A 24,795-nucleotide genomic window follows, 5' to 3' on the forward strand; every position below is an offset into this window, starting at 1 on the left:
CTTTTGTGAAATGAGCTAGAAATGACAAAATAAATTTTGGCCAACTTTATGGAAGTTTAAAAGATGGAGAAAAGACTCAGGATTAATTTCAAAATAATTCTGATGATACTGGTACTGTACAAAGTAATCACCAAGTTGTGGAGTATCTGTGAGAATGGGATTTTTCTGTCTTCAAAAAGATGTGATAAACTTTTATATAGAGAGTTTCAAATGACGTGTGTGAAACAGACCTTATCTGTCTCCCTTTAAGGTTACACTCTCTACCCATCTCCAGTGTTCATTGACCTCATTATGTCCTCATATTTTGTTTGTCATTTTTCAATGTGGCTGTGGCTGTTGTAGATGAGGACCTGGACTCTTCATCTGTAGTATAAGAAATATAAAGTCATAAATCTGTGTGTAGGGGGTGTTTGTGGGTGGTTTTGGGTTGTGTTTTTGGGGTTGTATTTTTGGGATTTGATTCTGAATCAACTTGTACAATTCAGCTGCTGGATGTGGCTTTTTTAACACTGGAAATTGAAAGGGTTTTATTAGAAAGCTGGGCACATGACTCTTGGCATTCATGCTAAATTGGTTCATATCTTGAAATGTTTCCTAGAATTATTTAGATGAAAATTAATGCATTTTTATCTAATGGAGTTTTGTCTTGCTTTTGATTTTTGTCAGAAGGACACATCTGCAAGATAGTTGAGTTTGGAGAACTACTTTTGGAGGGCTTTTCCAACATTGATGATTCTATCATTCCACTATAATAGTCATATTGGATGCAGTGTGGGTCTGCAATAATTTACAGAGAGTTTATGGAGTGAGTTGGACAATGTTTGATGAATACAACATTGTTTCACATAAAAGCTCTTTGTTGCATATATCTTTTTCCCTTTTTGTTGAGTTGTGTAAAGGGAAGTTTTGTTACAATATTTCACAAAAATCCTTTGTAGAGATTTTCTTTTGTTGAGAAGCTGAAGAGCCTCAGGAAAGAAATGTAAACAATAACTATTTGTTGCTGTGGAATGTAACATGTGCTTCTTTGATTGGTCTATGTTAGGTATTTTTATTTAATAACCAATCAAAGATGCATCTGAGTCAGATTTTCTGGTTAGTCACGAGTTTTTGTTATTCATTTTTTTTTATTCTTGTTCAATCTTCTGATGACTCTTTTCTCTCTATTCTTTTAGTATAGTTTTAATATAGCATTTTTAATATAATATATATCATAATATAATAAATCAGCCTTCTAAAACATGGAGTCAAGATTCTCGTCTCTTCCCTTGTCCTGAGACCCCTACAAATCCCACAGGGAAGCCTCTAAACATTAATTTTCTAGAACTACCATTATTCTGCCAGCACAGAGGATGCTGTGCTATTGAGGGTACTATATTGCCACCTGTCCTCAAGCTGAAGAGATTACCATATTTTTCACATGTAAAGCTACCATTCAAATAATTTGTCATGTATTAAAATTCTTTTCTTTTAGAAATAATGATTCCCTTTGTCAGGGAAGAAGGTTCTATTGAATGTGGAAGGAGTAAGGCTGCTCTGTGCTTGGAGGTATTATGATACCTATAACCTATGACATATGGCCTTATGATACATAAGGCTATCAACACATTTTTGTAAGCATAGACTATCTGGTTTATTAAGCAGATAGAATCTCTCACTGTTTTTCAGAAGTCCCTCCTCAAGATGTTGCATTATCTGTAGTGACCCATTTAGAAGTTATGTAAATTTAGATTAATCTATGGCAAGAAGAATCTGTCCCTTTCACTTTTTTAAGACAGAAATCAACTCTGTCATCTAATTTAGATTGCATAAAATCCTTGCTGTGGAAATGTGCATGTGCTTTTTTCATCCCCTACTCTTGTTGTAGGCTCAATTTTTAGTGAATTTCTAATATCAGTTTTGATATTGGAGAGAACTGTTAATGATTTAAAATGCAGCTGCCTTCCAGAAGCTAATTTATCTAGAGCTGAACTCAAATAAAAAAAGAATGTAATGCACTTCTCTAAACCAAGCGTGCACCTAATGAGTGGACTGGTTTTAGGTAAGGCTGTTTACTGGCAGAGTATTTTTTTAAAGTGCAATTTGCTCAGAGGCATTGAAACACTGTCAATTTGCGCATATCCTGAGAAACAATGCTGACTTGAAATCTCTGCATCCCACCCTATTTTGTGTCACTTGCTGAGGAAGTAAACAGTGACTCAGGAAACACTGTCATCTCAGCAAAGCGCTGCTGGGAGCCACAAATGATGTGAGAGTGAAAAAATATCCTGAGCATCTTAAGAGAAAAAAAGAAGTAAAATATGAAGGGGGCAATGCGATTACTGGAGTTTGTGCCATAACTTTTCTGTCAGCTGGTTGTGGCTCCTTCATTCAATAAGCTGTAGTGGCTGATGTTTGGATATCTTTCAGAAAATGTTTCCGGTGGGATACAAAGGAGATGGCTTGGCTTTAAACATCAGGGAATATCACAGAGGGAGTGTCTGTTTTCTTACACTGCTTATGGCAATTTGGGGGTGAGCTAAGGGTCCGTAGGAGCAGGCAGCTTTTTATTAGATGAACAGGTATGATGGAGAAAACACAGAAATTTTCAGAAGTACAAGCTTTCTTTAGTTCCTGAAGGAACCATAGGCCAACCAGAAGTGTCTGTTTTCATCACATCAGCTTGTCTTATAACAGATCCTGTCTTTCCCAGAAAACAATATGTCACTGAATTTCCAAATAAGAAGATGCAATATAAAAGGAAGAAAGAATCTGTAAGTAGTTTCTAGAAATACAAGCGTGGTGGTCAAATTTCAGGCCTAAGCAGCTTTGCCCATAATATTGTTCCTAATAGCAGGTTCTGAAAATTTTTTTTTTTTTAAGTAGTGAAAATATTTAAATATATTTGGGGCTTACTCTGAGCCTTAGAATCTCAGAACATTAATTCTGAAAGCAGCAAAATTATTGCTTAAAAACATATACCTAATGTCTTTATTCATACCTTATGCTTCATAAGAATCAGAATTTAATTACTTAGCTCAGGCAGCCGTGATTATGAAGTTTCCTGAGCCTACTTATCAGTCTGAAAGTAGGGTGCTCGTAACTTACGTGGTTTTAAGTAACATCTCTACAAGAGCTTGATCATGCTTGTAGAAAAGGATTACCATGTCTTGCAGATTGCAGTTATGCTTTAAAAAAAAAATAAAATTGACATTGTAGAGGGGGAAAAGGGTTTGTCTTTATGTGGCAGTTAAGCACAGTGACACATAGGTGAGGAAAACCGGTCTTCCTGTGAAACAGTTTTGAGAGCAAAATCATGTGTGTTTAATAGGGAAGTAATTATGAATATAGTATCACTGATAGAAAAATGAATTGCTCTTCACAAAAACCTGTCTCTATTACAGGAGAGAGAAGGTACTGTGTGAAATCTGCTTTTTACCTTCACTTGTAGGTACGAAGTTACCTTTAGTTTGCTGCATAGTAAAATAGTCCCACAGAGACACTCGTTTCCAATGATACTTCTTTCTTCCTTTAAAGCAGAAACTAATTTAGATTTTGGAAGAGATAACACATTTGTCTTGAAACTTCTTCTAAAGCCAGCAGTGAATTTATTTGATAAATAAAACTCCTTTCAGTTTCTCATCTCAGAAGACCGGGAGCAAAGGGCAGAGCACTAGCAGACTGTTTAAAGACGGCTGATCAGGAGGTTATGGGTTTTAGTGTTTGTGTACTTAAGAATTTAATTTTTGCTATGCAGGTTTAACTGCTTTAATCCAAGAAAAAATGCTTTCTCAAATGAAAAAAAAAATTACATTTTTTTAAGATAGCTTTAGAAATGTTTATATTTGGATAGTTGGGAGTGTTTATATTTGGATACTTGGGAACATTTATTTTCCCAGGATCTTCTGGAGGTTCTTCTGAGAAAATTCCTTGCTCCCCTCAAGCGTGGATTGTTAGAAATGCAGATGAAGCATGTGGGAGCCCTGGATGCAACAGTAATTCTCATGAGAGTACTGCAGTTCCACGGGCTGGAAGGGCCATTATCTATGGAATTCTCATGAGTACTGCAGTTCCACAGGTTGGAAGGGCCATTATCTATGGAAGTGCAGCTATAATCTTGCTAAAACAGACTTTTATGAATAGATAGATCCTGTCTATGAAGGCAAAGAAAACAGAGCTTGTAGGAAGCCCCAAATATTGATGTACTCCCTCTCATCTGTCTAAAATATATTTATGCCTTCTACCACAGTAAATCTGATGAGCAATTTTACCTTTAATTCTGTAAAAGAGTAGTGAATTCCTATCCATTTGGTAATACTACCACCAGACATCAGCCTCAACTATTTTTTAAACATTATCACAAACTATCAGAAGAATCTTTATTGGTGAATACAATTTTCGTTGCATTTGTGGATATTTATGTGAGAGTCCTTCAGCTTCTCTGTGTTAGAGAAAAGTTTGGTCTATGCAGAAATTTCTCTTAGTTCTCCTAAAAAAAAAAAGAGTTTGCCAGCTGATACTACTCCTTCCCCTTGGAACTGCTTCAAGGCAGTCAGGAATAATAGGATGAAATACAGTAGTGTCTCAGTACATGACTCTGTGCTTTTCTAATAACACAAAGTTTTTTGGGTGAACAAATACTCAATGTGTCAGAAACAAATTGTGTGAAGAAAAACACAGGTAAATTAGTTGTTCAAAGTGTAACTGAGCAATGGATCTAATGCAGCAGAGAGAGGGAAACAGAACTGATTCCCAAACGAATCCAGGGAACTCTGTTCCATACACTCAGGTTAGGCCTCTTCTGGAAAGCTGGCGGTAATTAGATCATTTGTGTTTAAGAAAGATGAATGGGACTGGAGCAGATGATGTGATCTGGGGAATGAAGAGCTCATTGTATGACAGTGTATTGGAAAAGCTTGGCTTATTATCCTAACAAAATGAAGTATGAGAGGGCATATGATTCCTTTCTTATTAATACATCAGGAGACCAGTATGAGGAACAGAAAATAATTACTTATCTAAAAGACTATGTTGGCAGAAGAGCAAAGGAGTATAAACTCGCCATGAATAATGATGGGCTGTAGATTAGAAAATTACTCTGAACTATTATTGCAATCATTTTTTTGAGTGACCTTCCAGTCAGAAGGGAGGGAGAAGAAATTAAAATAATTTCAAGGTGTAGTTAAAAAATGGGGGAGGAGGTTTATTATATGGTGTCTGTGACAGTAAAATACTAAAACAAATTATCTGAAAATGATCATTGGATGATGAATCTGATCGTGAGTTGCTAATAGGTTTTTTTTTTTACTGAAAATACCAGGTCTCTTAGTTGCTTTTCATACTTCTGTGATGGATTTTGAGGGGAGTGGGTTTAGTCAGAAAATGGATGCTCCAGTCATATACTTTCATATGCAGTTTTCCCTACTTCTCTCGATGTCTCACAGATGTCCAAGTTACTGATGGATGGCTCTGCATGTAGACCTAGCACAGACTACAGGGAATCAATATGAGTCCCTTTAAGTGTTCACAAAAGTTCTTCCTGGTGATGCTACTGCTGCAGCTGCCTGTAGCAGTAGCTGCAGGGAAAATCCACTGCTGGAATTCCCTGTGGGAGACACCCAGTGGGAAATTAAAAGGTCAAGACTGACTGGCTGAGCTTAATTGCTCTAAAGTGTTCACTTTAGAATCTAAAACTTTATGTTAAAAAGTTACCATAAAACATGGAGTGAGGGATAAAATCTTCAGTGTTTTTTGGGGGTGATCTTAAAACCATTGTTTGCTTCTATGAGAGCTGATATTTGGTTAGTTCAGTGCCTCATATAAAAATAACTCTTTCAAAATATTGAACTTAAGGCCCCCAGCTGGCAAGGCACTCAGGTGTTGGCACAGGGATAATACCAGCTTCTCAAGAGAACTTCGGAGGTTCATGGACTGGGGATGCTGACTGCTCCAACAAGTTAAAGTCTGAGTTCTTCATTTCAGCTTCTGCCATGAGTCAGAAGACAGGGATATTTTGTGTAGAGTCTTGAAAGGTCTGGACTTGTTTAAGGCAGCAAGACTTTTTTTCCACATTTAATATGCGAATAACTTTTTGTCACTTAAGTAGATGTTGCAATCTGTTAAGGAACTGGGAGTGTTGGAAATACCTCTACAAGATGCTAATATAAATCTTGTTTCTTGTAACTGGTTCATCAGTGGAAATGGCATCATGTTTAATTTATAGAAAAATTTCTTAACGCAACTTTTATGGTAAAAGATGCAAATTATGAAATGTAGACTTTAGCATACTCAAAAAAGACTGTTTATTCAGTAAATCAAAATATGGGATTTCAGTTTATTTTGTCAGATATTCATGGTCAAAGTTCAAATTTTGCTGAAATTTTGAGGCAGAAGATCATGTTCTGGAAATTTTATGATGCCATTGAGCTCATCTGAGCACTCCAGTAATACTTGCTTCAATTCATATTGTCTGCCATACACTGAAGTGAGACTGAGTTGACCTGGGTGTTCATCAGACAACTGTATGAGCTTTTTACCAGGCTTGACTTGCATCCTCTCAAGCTTCCCCTGAAATAAGTAGTTAGAATACAAGTTCTTTCCTTGGCTTTTTTAGCTTTGTTTTTTGGACAGGTTCTCTGATAGTCATATGGGAATGAGATTTATTTTTTATTTCTCTTCCTACCCAGCTGCCTCAGGCCCTGTGAGCAGTGCTGAAATCTTGCATTCTAGGAAGGCATTTTCTCCTGAAATTCCAACTTGAACACTCAGGTTAGAGTCTGCTGCTTCAGGCGAGCAAGGTGCTCAGACAGACAGACTGAGAGATTGCCAGATAGTCATGTTTTCCTGAAGCAGTGTGCACAGCTGGGTGTGTGGGGAGTAGGGTGGAAAAGTGGGATAATCCCCCACTATGTATATATTCCTATGTCCTATTTTCTTCATCATTCTAGAGTGAGTATTCTTTGGGATATAATTTGTCAGAACATATGGATTTCTTTGGCTGCCATTAACTGCTGCCTTTTTTGAATTGTGGAGTCTGTCTCAGGGATTTTTGGATAGTGGCATTGCAGTAACTAGCCTGCGGTATTTGGATTTGAGCAAGTAACAAGTCCCCATTGGCTGGTCCATGTAAATGAAAAGCCAAAAGAGCTTAGGAAAGCTCCATCTGTAGCTTGCTGACAGAAGCCAGAATTTGCCTTTTGTGAATTTTATTTCACAGTGGAAGAAAGCCGGGAAGAGGAGGCATCACAAGCACTTTGAAGGGTATTTTTACTCTTCGAATTTTGCAGATTGTTGCCAGTATAAAACAGATTTTAAAGGGATCATTCCTGGAAATTATTATGGGGAGGAGGCAAGGCTAACTGGCTGATTGTAACAGCTACAGACTTAAATGTGATTTTATATTATATTTCATTAAAAATTATAACTGACTAAATGCCTAGAATATTCAGTACCTATTAAGAATTTAGAAAGCTACTTTGCATCATTAGGCTTTGTTCAAAAAACCCTGAAAGATGGCGGAAAAAGCCTGTAGCTCATTAACTTGCTACCAGTGGTCATTGATTGCAAAAATTCGACTGCTTAAAAAGAACTCAATGGGTTGACTGATAAACAGCAACGTACTGCTGTCTGTGTCAGTCAGCACTCATTGCCGTGGGGGACTGGGGTGGGTGAGTGCGTCCCCTCCCTGTCACAGTTATACACTTTGCGGCTCTATTTGAGCCCCTGCAATGCTTGAGCCATTGCCTGTGGGTGTTCCTTCATGGGTGCAAAGTGTGCACTGAAGGCACAGTGCAAAGTTTGTGTTTTACTGGGAGCTGTTCAGGAAGCTTGAGCTTGATGAGCTTGTCATGCAACAAAAGAAGGTTTAACTGAGTGCAGCAGTGCAGAGCTTTTTCCCCTCCCCAAAAAGCAGTGTTCTAGAGCAACTGCTACTGGCCGAGTATGTGTACCACAAATTTCAATACAGAGCAAATTAATTGTGAGTAACAGAACATATATTTTACATGATGCTAAGACTCAAATGTTAATTATCTGTAATTTATAGAGGCCATTTATCTTTGTCACTTTTAATCTGTTGCATAACCTTACATGGCAGAGCTTTCTCTGTAGAAAAAAAAGCTGTTTTGAATTAGTTAAAAAGATTGAATCCAGTACTCATGCTGTATGCTATGTTAAGAAGGTAAATAAACTCTTTCTTCCTTCTATTTTTTCATTGCATACACTAAGAACATATTAAAGATTATTTAGATTTATGTGGCTAGATTTGACAGATTTTTCTTATTTCCAATAACTACAGGAGATAAATCAATCTTAGGACTTTGCCTTCATGGATTATTTATTTACTATATGAAAGTAAATAACTGTGGAATAGAATAGACCTAAATATGAGGAGGTGGTTGCAAGTGTGTTCCAAAGAGGTGTTTTTCAGCTCTGTGATTTTCAGGTTTTTTTGAAGCGTACTGAACAAGCTGTGTATGTGATCTTAATGCTTCATGGGGGAAATGCCTATAACAGGAGCTGCCTTTTTTTCCTCTTTGCACAACTTAGTTGTCTTTGGTGATCTGCAGACCAAGTGCCAGCAGCTGAAGCTCTGATCCGTGCTGAGCTGGGCCCAGTTATCCCCACTATGTAACCTCTGTTTGGAATCTGAGCTGCACTGGGCACTTGTATGGATAGGGCTGGTGTCATTTTGCATTGAGGCACAGTGCAAAGTGGTGCAGCTCTACCATGGCTGGCAATTATACTGAGTTAATAAGCTTTGCTGGATCAGATCTGACTCTGTGCTGCATGCCTCAAAGCACTCATAATGTATAGATATTTTCTGTCACTTAAAGTTCCAGTTTCCATGTGGATGCTGCAGAGTTGGTATGTTTTTTGTGGTGTGCTCAGCACAAGTAATCTGTTCACTTTGAACTGTGAGGTTTTCTGAGGCAATTCTGATCAAATGCCCAAGCTGTAAAAACAGACAAACCCCCCTGTATTTCTAATCAAACACTCAAGATTTTTTTTTTGTTTTCTGATCATTATTCATACACCAAGTTAAGTACCTACATAAGCTGTTAAATTCTGTTAACCTCAGTCTTTGCTTGGGGGAATCTCATGATTCTCCTCTTGTGCCATGTGTTCTCTAGAAAGCACAGAGAAAGCAGCTTACACAGAGAAAGATACTGAGCTGTAGAGATGTCTGAAAGAAAAGCAATTTATGAAGATTCTTAGAGACTGAGAAGTATGTATTTTCTATTATCCTCACATTACATCTTGAGGAGTGTGCCTGGAGGTAGCACACAGTGTCAGTGCTGCACAAATGAATGGTCTTGACTCCACGCTCTGCAAGAGAGTCACATTCAAACACTGCCTATGGAAAGGATGCAGATAGTCCTGTCCTTCTGTTTGACCTTTTTGGATAAGTAAGTAGATGAAACTGTCAGTTGCTATGCACCAAGTAATAGGGGCATACATATTTTCCCTACTATCTGTAGTAGGGAATATATATATCTATAAATATTTTCTAAGTTTAAATTTAATTCAGATATAGTAAAAGTCATATGGTTATTATAAAACATTGCAGTAATTTGATATCGCTTATATTCCATTTATTAGTTTTCATCTTTAATTAAGTTTTAACATTTATTAGTTTCTGTGCCTACCAGCTTTTCCATTGGAACTGTAAATCCTGCAATACCATGTGCATGTCCACTGGGAAAATATTTTCTCTTTTGTTTTAAATGGACTGTTGAAAATAATTGTGCACTGAAGGTTTGAAAATTACTCTATTGGTATTGTCCTCTATTCAATATAAGACTTTATCCAACAAAGTATTGATGGTAGTGTTTTACTTTGCTGACTACAATATGTTGATTGAAATGATGCCTCAGGTTTTAGCTTTTATATTTTTGAGATTCTGTACTGCTTTAGTGTGTAGTTCTGAGTTTTATATTAGGGGATAGTAAGCTCTCTTCACACAGTAAGTAGACAAAACAAGTCCTTCTCTAGCTGGGAACGAAGGACTACCAATCCAAATTTCAGGCCTGAGATCATAAACAATGGCAGAGTGAAGAGAGAAAAACAAGAAAGATGGGACTTCATAACCTAAAGCTATAGTTGGACAATTAACTCCAATATGCAAATGGACCAGAACTTTAAAAAATAGAGAGACTTTGTGACCATTTTGGGTTCATCTTGGGTGTAGCCCTGCCTGGGCTTTGGTTCTGCCCAAGGTGGATCCATTGAGGCCTTTTAATAAATACCTACTTTATTCTTTGACTCCATCTAGCCTCTGTTCTAGGTCAGCCTTCACAAGGCTTCAGTTCTGGTGACAGCTAAGGGACAGAAGGAATCTGGAAAAACCCCTGGACCAGAGCTAGAGGAACATCCAGCTCCTGCCCCACCACTCTTGCATCAGAACTATTTACAAAATTGTTAATCTATATTATGAAAATAAATAGCTGGTAAATGTAAAATATCTTCTTTCAAAAAAATTTGCTGTATGTTCTGGAATGGGTTCTGTCTTATAAAAGCTGATTGATGTTGCAGAACCCCATAACAATTTCGGCATTTTCAGCTCACCCAGAACAAATACATGAAGCTGCAATTTCTTTGACTGAAAAATTCCAAGAAATAGTAACTCCTAGACTCTAATGGGTAGTGGTGCCGGCTGGCTGGCAGGCAGACAGTGGTGGTGAGGATGGGGCTGACTGCCTATAACAGCTGTCTGTGAAGCTGTATGGCTGTGTTAGCAGAGTTCAGTGTGCTCCCTCTGGGAGCAGAAAGGTGCAGATGGTCACTATCCCAGAGCACCTTCAGGTTAATGCATGTGCACGTTGTGTTCCCATATGACTTCAGTTTTACTGAAGTTGGGAATGCTTTCCTGGAAGGTGCTTTATTGAAGGGAGTGCAAGTAAATTTTTCAGTGACTGCTTTCAGTAGTCTCTTTTATCTTGCCTTGCCTAGCCTTGCCTGATATGTGTACTTAGTTATTGTGATACACCAGGAGTGTACATCAATGATGACAGAAGAGTACATTTGAGCAGTCAACAGCAGTGAGTACTGGGAAGTTACTGGAAGCCTCTGTTGATTTGATGGAATAAATCCACAGTAACCAAGGGAAGGATCTAGCATTATTTGTTTGTGAAACTTGAGTGCATTCTGAACATGGCCTTTGATTGTCAACTGAAACGCAAAGGCTTTAATTAAAGGCAGGCACAAAAGATTCGGTAATGACAGTGTGTGAGACTGTGGCTCAGAGTGCAAATGATTGAAAGAAATGTTCCTTTTAATCACACAGAACTGTCTTCTACTAAAGGACAGTTCATTAAAGCTGAATTTAGCATCTATGCCTAGAGAAATTTAATAATGTGTCTGTGACAAATGCATTACTCATTGCATATTGTTCTATATGAGATTTAAATAAAAGTAAGCATATCATGAATGCCCATTGTTGTCCACTGGTGTTCTTCCTGGTTCAACAAGCTGTGGTGTGTAGTGGTGAGGCGAGGTGGTCAGGTGAGGCTACCTTCCCTGCAAGCATCCTCAGAGGGAGAACCTTTGGGCAGGCACACGACATTCACATACTCAAGCACACCACAGCTAGCAGGCAGGCGAGACATGGCAGGATCTTCTGTATCGGTTTCAGTGAGGGTTTTTCAGGGTCTGGAGCTGAAGGGGGTCCAGGGACAGAATACAGCGGACAGTGGAGGGTCTAGGGTATAAATATGCAATGGAGAGGGTGGAGCAAAGCATCAGGGCCAATCAGCTGAGGGCATAAGTGAGGTACAAAGGGCAGGAGCCAATAGGCAGTGCCAGGGTGGACAGGCAGGGTTATATTAACCAATGGGGAAACAGGGAGTAGAGAATATTCTAGAACAAGACCATATAGGGGTAAAAGGGGTAGGGATGGCCAAAGGGGAATACAGAACTGGGGTAAATTGGCATAGTGCTGCAGAGCACCATGGTGGAAGCCTTCTGTCTCCCCCTAACCTATGGGGGATGCCCGCAGTCTATGGTGCATGCCTCCAGGGCATTGCCACTGCCCTTTTCCCAGTAGGTTCAGGGGCCTTCACAGTGGTGAAAAAGGTAACTGTATTATTCTACAAAAAAAATTACAGGAATGGATAAATATCACAAACTTTGTTACATTAGTCTAGGTCACAAGCTGTCTTTCTTGCATGCCTTTGCAAGAAAGATCTCTTCTTGTTTGGGGAGATAAAGCAGTAGTGTGTGCTATACCAGGGAAGCATGGTCTTACCCCAGATGTAAATGAAATCTCCACTCAGAGGTTTGCATTTTGCACAGGAAAACCTAGAGCAAATAATGGGAAAACTGAAATTCTAACAGAGTAGTGGATGTTTGGGATTAAAATTTGACTTTCTGTTTGCATTTTATTTTGTAGTTGTTCTAGATGGGGCCAGTGGGGAGAAGTTGATTTATGACAAGGTTTTAAAAAGTGTGGCAGTTTGTTTTATCAAGAAATGCTCTGGGAGGATATTTGACCTTTCAAATCCTCTGTATTTATCTCCATTTTTTCTCTTCCATTTTGTGGATTGGGACTAGAACTGATTTGTTTCTTATGCTTTATAAGTTTTTATGAGCTGACTTTATGTTTATAATGAAGCCTATGTGAACATCCCATAATGATACCCCAATAATTGCAGCATTCAGAGAGTTTGTTCAGGAGCTCAACCCACAGACAGGCTGAAAGAGTTCAGACTGTACCACCCATGTATGTGTTCACATACACATATGTAGCTTCTCTTTTAATAAATGTCAAATGGTAAAACTGTTTCTAAAATTACATATGTTTGCACGCACTTGGATCAAGATATTAGATTTAATTCCAAACAAAATATATTTTGGGGAGAAGAGAGGTACAGTCTAATGTCAGTCCCACCATAGACAGAGTTACATTTGGCTGTCCAGCTACTGGTTATAAAGGGGTTAAAACCAAATGAAAACAAACAAACATAGCTGAATCAAAAAGTATTGTAAAATGCGACAGAAATTGTTGCTGTGTTTTAAATCCATTTGAAATTTGGGAATATGCTTTTATTATGTGGAAGACTCCAGGTTAGTCAGGTGTTGACATCCCTTTCCATGTCTGTGTTGGGTCAGAAAAGCTGAAATATGTTCTCCTGAATTGATATTTTATCCAGCAAAAGAAGGAATTAATATTCTTCGATTCTAAATGGATGTTGAATTCCCTTGATTTCAGTATGCATAAAAGGCACTTCAACTTTCTCTTGCTGTGAATATGTTGAAATACAGTGTATCATATAAAAATGTGTACACTTTCAAAAATATTTGCTGAAGTTCTGTTGAGTTACAAGTACATAAGTAAATGATGAAGAAGAATGTTAATTCTTACATTATTAGTTTATTTTTCTTGAATTAATAGCCGTAATAATAATTAGAAAATATAAATACCTCACTTCTTGTGGGGCCAGATGTCACTTCTTTGAGGCTGGCACATAGAACATCTTTTTAGCATCTTAAAATGACACAGCATTTTTGGGCTGGTGTTGATACTCCACCTTTCTTTTAAGAAACAGATTTCTCTAAGTTATTTCCTCAGCTTCCAAAGGGAAAGATGGCTATCACCAACAAGAAAATGTCAGTAATTTCATTTTCATTCATGGCTTGAAGCATTTAAAGGTTAATTTTAGATACAAATATTGTTATTTAACATTTTATACTAGTTTTCTGTAGATTGCCAAATGCTTTGGAGTCGCTAATGTATTAGTGTGGAAAATCTAAATGTAAAATTGCATCCATATGAGGACTCCCACAGATTTCTAAAGTATGCTGTCCCTTACTAAATTAATTATAGCATTTTTTACTATCTTCAGGCTTTTGTGGAAAAAACAATGATCTCACTGTAGGAAATCAAGGGATAAGAGCTGACTGAGAAAAGCTGTGGTTCTGCTTTGTCAAGTCTTTGTCGTAGCCTTTATATTGGTGCTTTATAACAACATGTATTTAGAATAACAGACAATTAAATTGTCTTTGCGTTGAAGGAGTGTTTCTTTTTGTGTACTAAGTTGCAGCTAGAATAGAAGAATTGAGGGTCACATTTGAGGACATGGGAAAAAAAAAAGAGTATTTTGTAGAGAGACTTCCAAAATGAGTTTGAGTTTTACTTGGAAATCAAGTTAAAAGTTTCTTCTTGGGGAATGAATATCTGTTATTTATGCGAGGTAATCAAATAGATGTGCATAGTCAGTGTATTCTCACTTGTGCGTTGCTTTTAACAGCAAGTTATTCCAAAGGGCTGGTTTTGGCCCAGGTAGGCCATCAGGGATGTCACAGAGGTTTCTTATACATTTTCTATCTAATTTTTGCTGTTTAATCAGTTGTCTGTTCTCAATTACAACTCAGCAATAAAACTATAAAAGACACTGAAGACACCTACACATTAACCTGTACTATGTTTTGGGAAATACAGAAAAGGAAGTTAGATTATCCCATACTTGCTCTTGTGAAATGAAAGCCTTTGCGTACCGTGGTAGCTCCACCTTGCAGAAAATACGGGGACAACAGGAGGTTCCATGTAGGGGAGAATATAGAGGCTTTCCTTCTCTGAATGCCTACCAACATCTCTCACCTCAGAGATGCTTAGCAAGTGTCTGAAAGAGGCAGGACCATACACTGAGACTGGGGATCAGGATTTCTACTGCAGATCAGCTGGCAAAGGCAAGTACTTACTTGGAGAAAATACTTTTCAATGTACTATGCTCTTTCACTTGAGGCTGAAAATTTTGTTTCCACATAACACCTCTAGATGAAGTATTCTGTCACTCAAGTTACAGCAAAAAAAATCTCCTTTTAGAGAAAAACAACTGAACACAAATTTTCTCCCTTTACAGACTCAGGAAAGTTCAGAATGATAAAAAGACAGTGGGAAGAGACTTTCTTTACAGGAACTAGCAAATATTATGCATAAATTACTAGTTTTTATAAATTATATATACATATATAGCTCTATTTAAATTTATCTCCAAAATGTCAAAAATATGAGGAAAGAAAGGCATGAGCATTTCTTTCATTCTAATTAGAAAGCAGCAACAAAAAAAATATAATGATTTCTTGCCTTTCTTTCCCCTCAGGTCCGCACCAGTGTCCTACCTGATCACAAGGAACCAAAAGCAGATATTGGGGTAAGCAAATATTTTCAGTAATTGATTTTTTTTCATTTTATTGGCAGGCACAAACACTCAGTGCTCAACACTTTTTTAATTAGCTTTTTAATAGCAAGAGTTTTTGGTTAAATGAATGAAATAATCAAGGCAGGAGTGGTAGTCTCATGGATTGATGTAATCCCATTCACATCTCTTTGAAAATCTTTTTCAACTGAAGCTATCCTGAGACAAGCACAACCATGTAAAGTCCTTGCTATGTCATACTAGCAATCTGGATGAGGTTGAAAGTCTGGAATGGCATTGCCTCAAGAAGCCTAGGCTGTCACCTTGTGGTCTTCGTGTACAGGGTATCAAACATTCTGCAGCAGGAGTTGCCTTTGGTTTGTGTTGACAGAAGTTAAACTGGCAACATACAGAGGACTCATTTTTATGTGTAGCTCTACAGAGCATTTGACAAAGGGATTGGGAAGTAATTTTCTGAGAGGGCTAAATCCTCCCAGATAATATGGACACCTTGTGGGTGTGGGAAAGGTTGGTCCTGCTAGAGCTGAATAAAAAAACAAAAACCACCTGGTGCAGGTGTCACATCTATCTGCAAACATGTAAAATACCGGGGTTTAAATTTTTTTGCCTAAGGCGTTGACTTTTCTGCCTTACTAGGACCTCCTTGGCATAGTTTTCAAGACGTCAGCTAGGGTTCAAAAAATCTGTAGCAAGTTCAATCTTAGTGAAATAATCAATGTGGTTTAGCTTTCCATATAGCTATTATAGAGACTTTTCTCTTTGGCTAGCTGAGGTTATTCATCAAACTACTCAAGGCATGTATTTTAAGATTTATTGTGTCTAGAACACTAGCAAAATTTCAAAGGAACGTTACTCTGCAGTTAACATTACAGCAGTAATTTTGTTTAAAGCCTACTTTTCAAGCCTTTCCAAGTCACGTGGGCAAAGTTAAATTGGTTTGTAGACTGCCAGTTCAGGCCTCAGGGTGGACTATTGGTATCTAAATCAGTATGGAAAAAGTATTCTCCAGTTTGATATTAGACCCCTTGAGTATTAGCATAACTCTCTTAATTTGGGTCATGGGATCATTTAAAATTTTATTTGGTTTTGCACTTAGCTCTGTGTTGTCAAGCAAAGAATTTCTTTTTTTCTAAATAAGCATAAGATACGAAACAGAGAGCTCAGTAGAACATTTTAAGCCAATAAAATCATTCACCTTTAATTTCATGACACAGGAGAAGTAGATCTGACGCTCAGACATGTTTAGTGGGTACAATAACCAAAGCTCTTTGACTTTACGAGAGAGCAGTATAGTTGTCTCTTGGACCCGGTCACTTGAGGATTCTTAAATATATTTATGGTTCTAATTTGCTGCAGAAAGAAGCCCCAAGTGCCCAAACCTTGTATCAGTTTCATTCCAAATATCCCTCTTCCCCTTTCCAAATGGTCAGGTTTCAAATCCAAGCGCTCAAATGTCATTAAATGCCAGAATAAAGGCTGCCATAGAGACACAGTGCTGTGGAATGCGTTCTTACAGTATGAAGAAGGATAAGCTCTTCGAAGAAGATAATTAATCTGGGCTAAATGTGTGACCACAGAGTTTTAGTGCAGAAACACTCTCAGGTTGACTCATCTAAAGGGAGACAGAACCATCTTCGTGTTCACTCCAGCAAGGCTGTGCATCACCATTTGTTGCACCTGGATGTCTTTTTTGTAGAAGTACCTTTCATTTTGGCACTGAAAACTAACTGTGATCTTTGCTTGTGTGGCTGTATTATTTTTCTTCCTTTCTTCCTGTTCATCACTTCCCAGATCCAATGTTTTTCCAGTCTTCCCTAGAATATAAAGTTGTGTCTTTTTTTCCTTTGCTGCTTACATCCTGCTTAGGAAATCTAAGCCTGTGCCATTGATGGGAACAAGCCATACCTCATGACCCAGTTTACCAAACTGCAGACCTGCAGTTTGCAGTCTACTAACGACAGTATTGGTGCTTGCCTAATTCAGAATTGGTTTTTGAACTGTTCATTGTATATGGAAGAAAACTTATCTTAGTGTAGACCTTTATTGTTTGCATTCAAACATTCAACATCCTGCTGGCTTTCCTGAGAGAAAGCAGGCTGAAGGGTTTTTTTTTACCAGAGGAAGTTACTCTTCTCAGCAGTGACAAATTCTTTTCTGTTTTCCCTGAAGGGAATGTTGCTCTCTGTAAGCAGCCTCTGTTGACTCAGAGCAACTTGATTCTTCTTTAATTTGTATATCCAAGAATGTATATAATTTAGCCTGGAATTCTAATTTGCCATTCCAACAGTAAACTTAGCATTATGTAATAAAAACCAAACTTTGTGTCCTTCTTATTGTTGTATTGCTAAAAATTAAACATAATGTCATGATCTTCTTACAATTTATTTAGAGCAAGTGATATTGTGTGGTATATTTGAAAGATAAATTGATAGAGGATGGCTGTAGGCTGTTAGTTTCTTGCCCATTGTTCCCTAGGCAAGAATACTACTGCTGGCCAAGTTGACAAAATGGGATTTCAGCAATGTGGAGCAGGATATGAGCAGAGGTTAAAAATTAGCCAAAGTACAAAATAAGATTTAACCCTTTTTCCTCTTTGTACTTTTTTAATGTGTGAAGAGTGATTTTTATAGAAGAAAAATATATAGTGGTGTAGCTTAATTTAACTTTAGGCATTCTAGTTGCATTACCACATTTGTCTGCAATTTTAATGCAGTGAATAGGTTCACCTTACAATGGAAATAGAGGAAAACAGTACTTAAAACATTGGTGAGAACAAGAGAAATATAACATTTCTATTAATAAACTTGTGCTGAACTCAATTTAAGAATACCTTCATAGCATATACATTCATATTTGGAATACATGGATGGTAGTGCCAATGGCTTGAGGAAAAACCATAACAAGAACAACTTTGGTAAAACACTGGAAACATAGCTCTTCTTGTAATCCAGAAATTGGAAGAATAGGAAGAAATAGATGCAAAATGCAAATACTTGTACTGAATGAAAATCTTCCTATGGCTGTACATCTTACAACCTGTTATTTTGTCAGGTTGTTAGACTGCTCTTAATGGAAAACAGAAAGATTCCTGCCCTTAAAACCAAAGTTTTTAAGAATTTCCTGATAATCATGCTGCGCAAAAAAAAATTCTAGTGGATTAAGTGTCAAACTGTTATATTGAAATGCAATCTTTTTCTAGGTACCAAAGAAAGATTTTCAAGTGTGAGACCAAAAGAAGTAACAAAATTGAATGAATATGTTATCTTTTCTTTCTGCTTTGATTTGTAGCGAAGTTTCCTAGGCTGTGCAACTTTTAGAGTAAGAGATCTGGTAAAGTCAAAGGAGCAACAGTTGACTCTTACCCTCAGGTAAGTGTTTCCCTCTGTTGTAAATCATGGTTTTTCTAATTACTAACTCTTGGCATTTCTCATCCAGAGAATGGCAACAAAGATAGGGAAGGGTCTGCAGCACTAGTCAGGTAAGGAACAGCTGAGGGAGCTGGCAGTGTTTATCCTGGAGGAAAGGAGGCTCAGTGGAGACCCTATCACCCTCTACAATTAACTGAAAGGATGTGTTGTGAAGTGGGGGTTGGTCTCTTCTCCCAAGAGGTAGCAAGTAAGGGGACAAGAGAAAATGGCCCCAAGTTGCACCAGGTGAGGTTTAGATTGGATATCATAAAAAAAAAAATTCTTCACATGAGGGTCTATCAAGCTCTGGAACAGGCTGCCCAGGGAAGTAGTGGGGGTCACCATCCCTGCAGCTATTTATAAGACACGTAGATGTGGCCTTGAGGAACATGGTTGAATGGTGGACTTGGCAGTGCTGGGTTTATGGTTGGACTCAATGCTCTTAAAGGTCTTTTCCAGCCAATACAATTCTAAGATTGCTGTTTGACTGTGTTTTAAACTCCATGTTCCATCAGGTACATTAGATGACAACTTGAAGTGCTTCTAATTCTGCCACATACAAATTCAAAATTAAACACCAAAATGAAACATCAGCCCTATAACCTGGAGCTTCCCAGGTGCCAGATTAGAAAAGGTAATTTTATACTATGATAACCTATGGAAAAATTGCAGGGAACTTGGCATAGGGAATATTCATTCAAAGTTTCCTTTAGAAAGGAGCATAAGAGTCTCAGTTTTGTTTGGTGGTTTAAAGAATTAGCAGTGTTTTTTTTTAGGCATGTTTAAAGAAGGTCCTAATTATTGAAGGTGTCTCCTGTGTGAAAATGCTTGTGATCTCCCAACTGAAATTGTAGGGGGGTGTGACATACAACTCTAATAAGTGACAGGATACGGAGCTGCAGAAGGGTCAGAGAAAATGTTCAAAACATGCGGCTGGGCTGAGCAGATACATCTTAAAGCTGGGCACTGAAGGAAAAAAAAAAATCATTTATCACCCCTGATACTGTCTTGCATGGCTTAAGATAAATGAAGATACTAATCAAATCTTTTGAAGGGTATGGGCAACCTTTTAGATGGTGATTTTCAGAATAAATTCATTGGACTTTATATAGTGCAGGGATTTTGTTGAGCTGATTTTTGCAAGTAAAGTGGAGGCTTATTTGGGATTACTGGCAAGGTACAGTTAAACTTCACAGAACTACTGCTCAAACTCCATGTGTTTGCAAAGGCAACATTTCGGGAGGAAAGAAGCTGTGACTGGGAGAACTGAGACACCAGGATATGTTGTGCCTGCGATGTTGTACGTGCTGTGAGAAAGTTGTGTTACATTCGTTACCCTGAGCACAGGAAGACAGCCCTAATTTGGTTTAAGGAACAAAGTATGACCCATTCAGAGATTTTTTAGGAATGGAAATGTCTTGAAGTATTTTGGCACCTGCTTTCCTATTTCAACAAGAGTAGTTGCATATGAGTGTGTAGTTTGCAGGGCAAAGTTAACAAAATACGTTGATTTTAATTTCTCCCAAACAGAAAGTGCCATGCCCGACAAGAAGATAACTTTGTCTAACAAAAAAATTAGATTAGATAAAATATGAACTGACTGTTCCCTATGGGAATTGATGGCTAGGTAAATGAATTCCAGCCTAGGGATTGTAAGAATCTATTCTTACAGGAATTCAAGTTATCTTTAGCTCTTTGGGATAAATTTTGCTTCCCTGGCATACTGAAAATTTGATCTGAAAGATTGCCTCCAACAGGTGGCACAGTAATTGACAGAATGGAAAGCTTCAGTTTCAGAGTAAGTGTTTTGTATCTCAGCCATCCAATTTGTTATCAAAAAGTTAAGATGGGAAACTCATAAGAAATAGATGAAAAATTTGGTTTTAATTAATATATTTAGTCTTAGTTGTCCTCTTTGTTCAGCTAACACTAAAAGACAAATATACTAATTAAATTAATTTTCAGACACATTAAATGGTGGGGTTTAGCTGCACATTAAATGGTTCAGCTCTATATTTTTTCAAGAAAAACATCCTAACCTTTCAAAAGTGGGATTGTTTTCTGATTATGACTATTCAGCAGCAGGAAGTGAGTAGAAATTATCCATATTTCTTTGATGCAATTTAACCGGAGCAATCTCCTAATTTAAGCTTGCTTTCCACTAATCACCCTGTGATATTAGTACCTCTCAGGAGGATAGAGGATATATCAAGGGACTTTTCAGAGCATGAAATTCTATTTAATTCTTGTTGATATTCTTTGGATAGGAGTTTATCAGGGCATGTCTGTGATTGAGATACTCTTTTGTTAGATTTAAAGTAGAGATTTAAGGACCTGGAAATAGCTCTGTGGTGTGCCCCATAAAGATTGGTGTAATTATAGAGTCTGGTTAATTTTTAACTGTGTTTTCTTTTTGTTTTCCTTTTTTTAGTTATTATGTCTTTCCATTGTCTTTCTGAGGTACAATGTAACAATATAAAAGTTCTTTCAAAGGAACATTCTTGTATTTTTCTGTTTTTTTGTGGAGAGCTGGCATGTGTCTACAAGTTCTTACTGCTGACACACTGTGCTCTACTTTTCCATTTTCCTACCGTTGTACCCTAATAGTGCTTAGGGACTCAAGTCACAAAACCTCTGCAAAAGAAGTTTTTATTTTGATTTTCCTTTCTTCTCCATAAAGGTGCCCTAAACTGGTGGCTGAGTGTCTCTGGTAGATCTGTGTGCATGTAGCTAATCATCAAAACACAAAAAGGTCGATTTGTAGAATTACTTCAATGTACACAACAGATTTTGACAGAGGAATTTAGTTACTAGAGATTGCAGTTTCCAATATGGAATTTATAAGAAGAGAGATACTTTCTATAGACTTTTTGTTTGTATGTTTCATTTTGCAATGATAATGCAATGTCACTTGCTTCCTGCTTTCTCATAGAGTTGTGATGATGAATGGCATAAAATGGGCTGTTGAATGCAACAAAGGTATTTTTCAGTAGGAGAATATTTCTTAATATTGACTATATGATATAGTGTGTCTGATTAAAAAATAAAATAATGCATTTTTTTTCCTTTTTAAATAAGAGCTAGGTATACTGGCTGCTAATTTAGTAATAAAAGCTGATTTTTTTTAGAAGATTTAGTTTTTAAGTTCAGTTTAGAGGATCTTTTACCATGCCTTTCTGTTAAGAACAGCATAATATTCTGGTGGGTTTTTTCTTTTTTTTTTTTTCCTTAGTTGAGCTCTATGGCTTTTTGCAAAGAGCTAGCAATTAGTACTTCCATTAGCCCCTTTCCCCATGGTGGTAGTTTGCCTGTTTCCAGGAAGGGCCTCTTTAGCTTGGGCAATTTTGAAATGATTTTCACTTAGTCACATATAAGAAGCAGCAAAGGAAAAGGACAATAGTGCTGTCTTGTGTTCTCTGCAAAAATAAGGTGCATCTGTCTGACATGCTTCTCTTAAGAGACTGACGAAAGTGTAAGTAGGGTACTTCAGTGTGAAACTGGGGTGGTGTCAGTACTGCTCAGATCCTTTGGCCTCTATGACAAGGAACTCCATAGCAGTGGAACTAAACAAAGAGGAAATAGGAGGGAGGGCATGAATTATACAGATGTCTTTGTTTACAAGACAGGTGTCTGCTAGGGAAGGCAAAAAAAGCCTCCCTTGGAATGGAGAATGTAAACCCCCTCCCTCCGAATTACTAGAATTTTGAAATTAAGAGGTTCTCTGGCAAAGATATGGGAATAGGAGTAACAGTTCTCTACTAGTATGTATAATAAAGCAAACAAACAACAGCAACTACGGCATTAGTAACAAACAGAACCAGGAACCCAGTCCCAGCCTTTTGGCTGCGGCGTGTTCCCCTTTGGTGCAGTTCCAGTCACAGCTGGCAGGGGCACTGGTGGCTCCTGGTGGGCAGGGCAGGTGCAGTGATCCCTACCTGGTTGCAGGGACGCTCTGGCGCAGGCTCGGGGAGCACGCGGCAATGGCGGCTCGGCCAAGACGGGAAGGGATGGACGAGAGGCTTTGCTCCACAAAACCCCGGGGCAGCCGATTCTGGTGCCCCTAGCAGGACTCTCAGGGATGAGCAGAAGTCCCTGGGTGGTGGATGAGAATGTATCAAAACTCTACGGCAATAACTGGAACCTGCAGGATGTCCTGGCAGGGCAGGAAGATGTGGGGCCCAGTAACAGAAGAAAAGTTTCCTGTTGGGTTATGGTGGTGGCAGCAAAACTCCTTTCCCCAAGGCACAGGTCTGATCGTCCTATGAAGCCCACCAGCTGCCCCCAACTCGGTCTCTTTGTACCTGCCCCCATTGTTGCAGAATCTCTGCCCAGCCCCCTCCCCCCCCCTTCCTTCCCGTAAACTCCCAAAAACTAAAGGAGTTCCTCCTCCCTGCCCATCTCAACCACTCAGCTCTCAATGTTTCTTAGCAATTCAATGGAAGAAATTATACTGGTATAAAAGAAAAGAACAGAGAAAACCCAACCCCCAACAACAGATGGTCTGGGAGGTTGTGTCTCTGTATGTCTGTCAATCATGTACTATACAGACTTCTTTAATCATGTGTCAGTGCTTAAGCTCTTGGACAGTATTTGTCTAGCTATCTAATTTTAGTTGTCATCTTCTAATTAATCTTGGACAGGACTGAACTTTCTTTAAACAAAGGAGATAAACCTAGCTATTTTTGGCAAAAAAAGTCCTCTTCATTTCCCTCCCTCCTAACAGCTTGTAGTTCAGTGGGTCAGAAAACATGTAACTGCACTTTGGTAGTAGTAATATTCACAAAGTTTAACTAACTAGAGAGAATTGGAAAGCTGCGCAGTAATTTCTGCAGTCATTTATATACTTAGCATAACTTCCCTAGCAAATGATGACTATAAAATGTTATATATTTAGCTGCTTTCCCCTATTAAAATTCAATAGTTATCTGTCTACAGCTAGTTTTACTTGGTCTCCCTCCTGAAATTGTTTCTTGGCTGCTTCATGTTGTATCATCCACCTCAGGAAGCTGGTGAACAATAGCTTGACTTTATAAGTCAGGCAAATCTCCAATATGGTTGAGGTGAAATGTGTTCTGACATGAAACTTAATCAACTATACATTGAAATAATGAAAACAGAAGGAACTGAGCATTGCAAAATTTTGTTTATCTATCTTAGAATGCAACAGAATTCTATTTACAGTGGACTTGTTTAAAACCAGTATCGATTATTGTAATAGGCTTCACTGTGAATTCACAGGTAAACATTTTTCTGTAAGTACAATACTTTTGTGCTTGGATATATCAAAATATATTATACCAGTGGAGAAATTAATTTTATGACAATCTGTAGGTTAGCCTTTGCTAGTTGCATTATTTGTTTATTATGTACTGGAGAAAGGGGCTGCCTGCTGGACTCAGACATGAAGTCTGCTTCCTTTTTTTCTTTGTGTTATTGAATATTTTTCTTTTTTTCTATTTTTTTTTTTTTTTGGAAGAAAGGTGTATGGCCATGGGAACCAATTAGCAGGCCTAAATTTGCATAATCAGCAGGTAGTAATGAGATTTGATGAGGTCACCATTGGAGGCAAATGACTGCTGTTCTCAGTCCATATAGCTCCCTTACTTTTCCATCACTAGCTTGTTACCTTTTTCCTCTCTGGATGCCTTGGTCAACATTTTATGGCCAGAAGTATTAAGGTAGGCACAAATTTCTGCTGCTCATTGTGTTACTGGCTATCTACTTCCTTCACATTTGAGGGAACTAATACTGACCTGGGGATCCTTAAGCACTTGGGATGATAGAGAAATCTATTTCAAATGCAGGTGCTCTGCTGACAGGTATCAGATGATTGCTGATCCTTGTCCCAGGGTGCTAAAAAATATCAGCAATTTTCTAGCTTCATAAGCCAGGTGGATTCTGTCCCATGTATGGGCTTTTTATGTTGATACTGATTTTATTCTCTTTGCAGTATCCCCCATCCCAGCTTGCCCTAAGCAGGTTGTCAAGGTGCAGTCTTTTGTTTTGTAGGGATATAGTATCCTCTCTCATGACTGGGAGCAATTTGATGCCGGGATCATCTTCACTGCACCATGTGAGTGCAGAGTCCTTCTCAGCCTTTTTAAACTACAGCAAATAAGCTGATCTCATTCTAATGCATTATGAAGTATCCTAAAACAAATTAATTATTTCTCTGATGCTGTGTTGAACAGTGTGTATATGTGAGGCTTTTTACATCTCTGCAAGCAAAGGACATGAAGTGTGTACATAACGTG

General features: G+C 38.0%; 1 protein-coding gene across 22 annotated transcripts in view; it reads left to right on the forward strand.

The window, feature by feature from the left end:
• INPP4B (inositol polyphosphate-4-phosphatase type II B) overlaps nt 1–24,795 on the forward strand; it is a 380,968-nt gene that overhangs the window by 164,370 nt on the left and 191,803 nt on the right. For 20 of the 22 annotated variants that reach the window (XR_005256730.1, XR_005256729.1, XR_005256731.1 and 17 more), the window contains 2 exons: nt 15,078–15,128; nt 18,423–18,502. Coding sequence is in view for 17 of the 22 variants with exons in the window: in XM_038135230.1 (XP_037991158.1) it covers nt 15,078–15,128; nt 18,423–18,502 (131 nt within the window). In the remaining 5 variants the exon portion in view is untranslated. Of the gene's footprint in view, nt 1–15,077; nt 15,129–18,422; nt 18,503–19,155; nt 19,176–24,795 lie in introns of those variants that run through there. The other 2 variants (XM_038135235.1, XM_038135236.1) reach the window with 2 other exon arrangements.

This window comes from Motacilla alba, chromosome 4, assembly GCF_015832195.1.
Source record: "Motacilla alba alba isolate MOTALB_02 chromosome 4, Motacilla_alba_V1.0_pri, whole genome shotgun sequence".
NCBI lineage: Eukaryota > Metazoa > Chordata > Aves > Passeriformes > Motacillidae > Motacilla > Motacilla alba.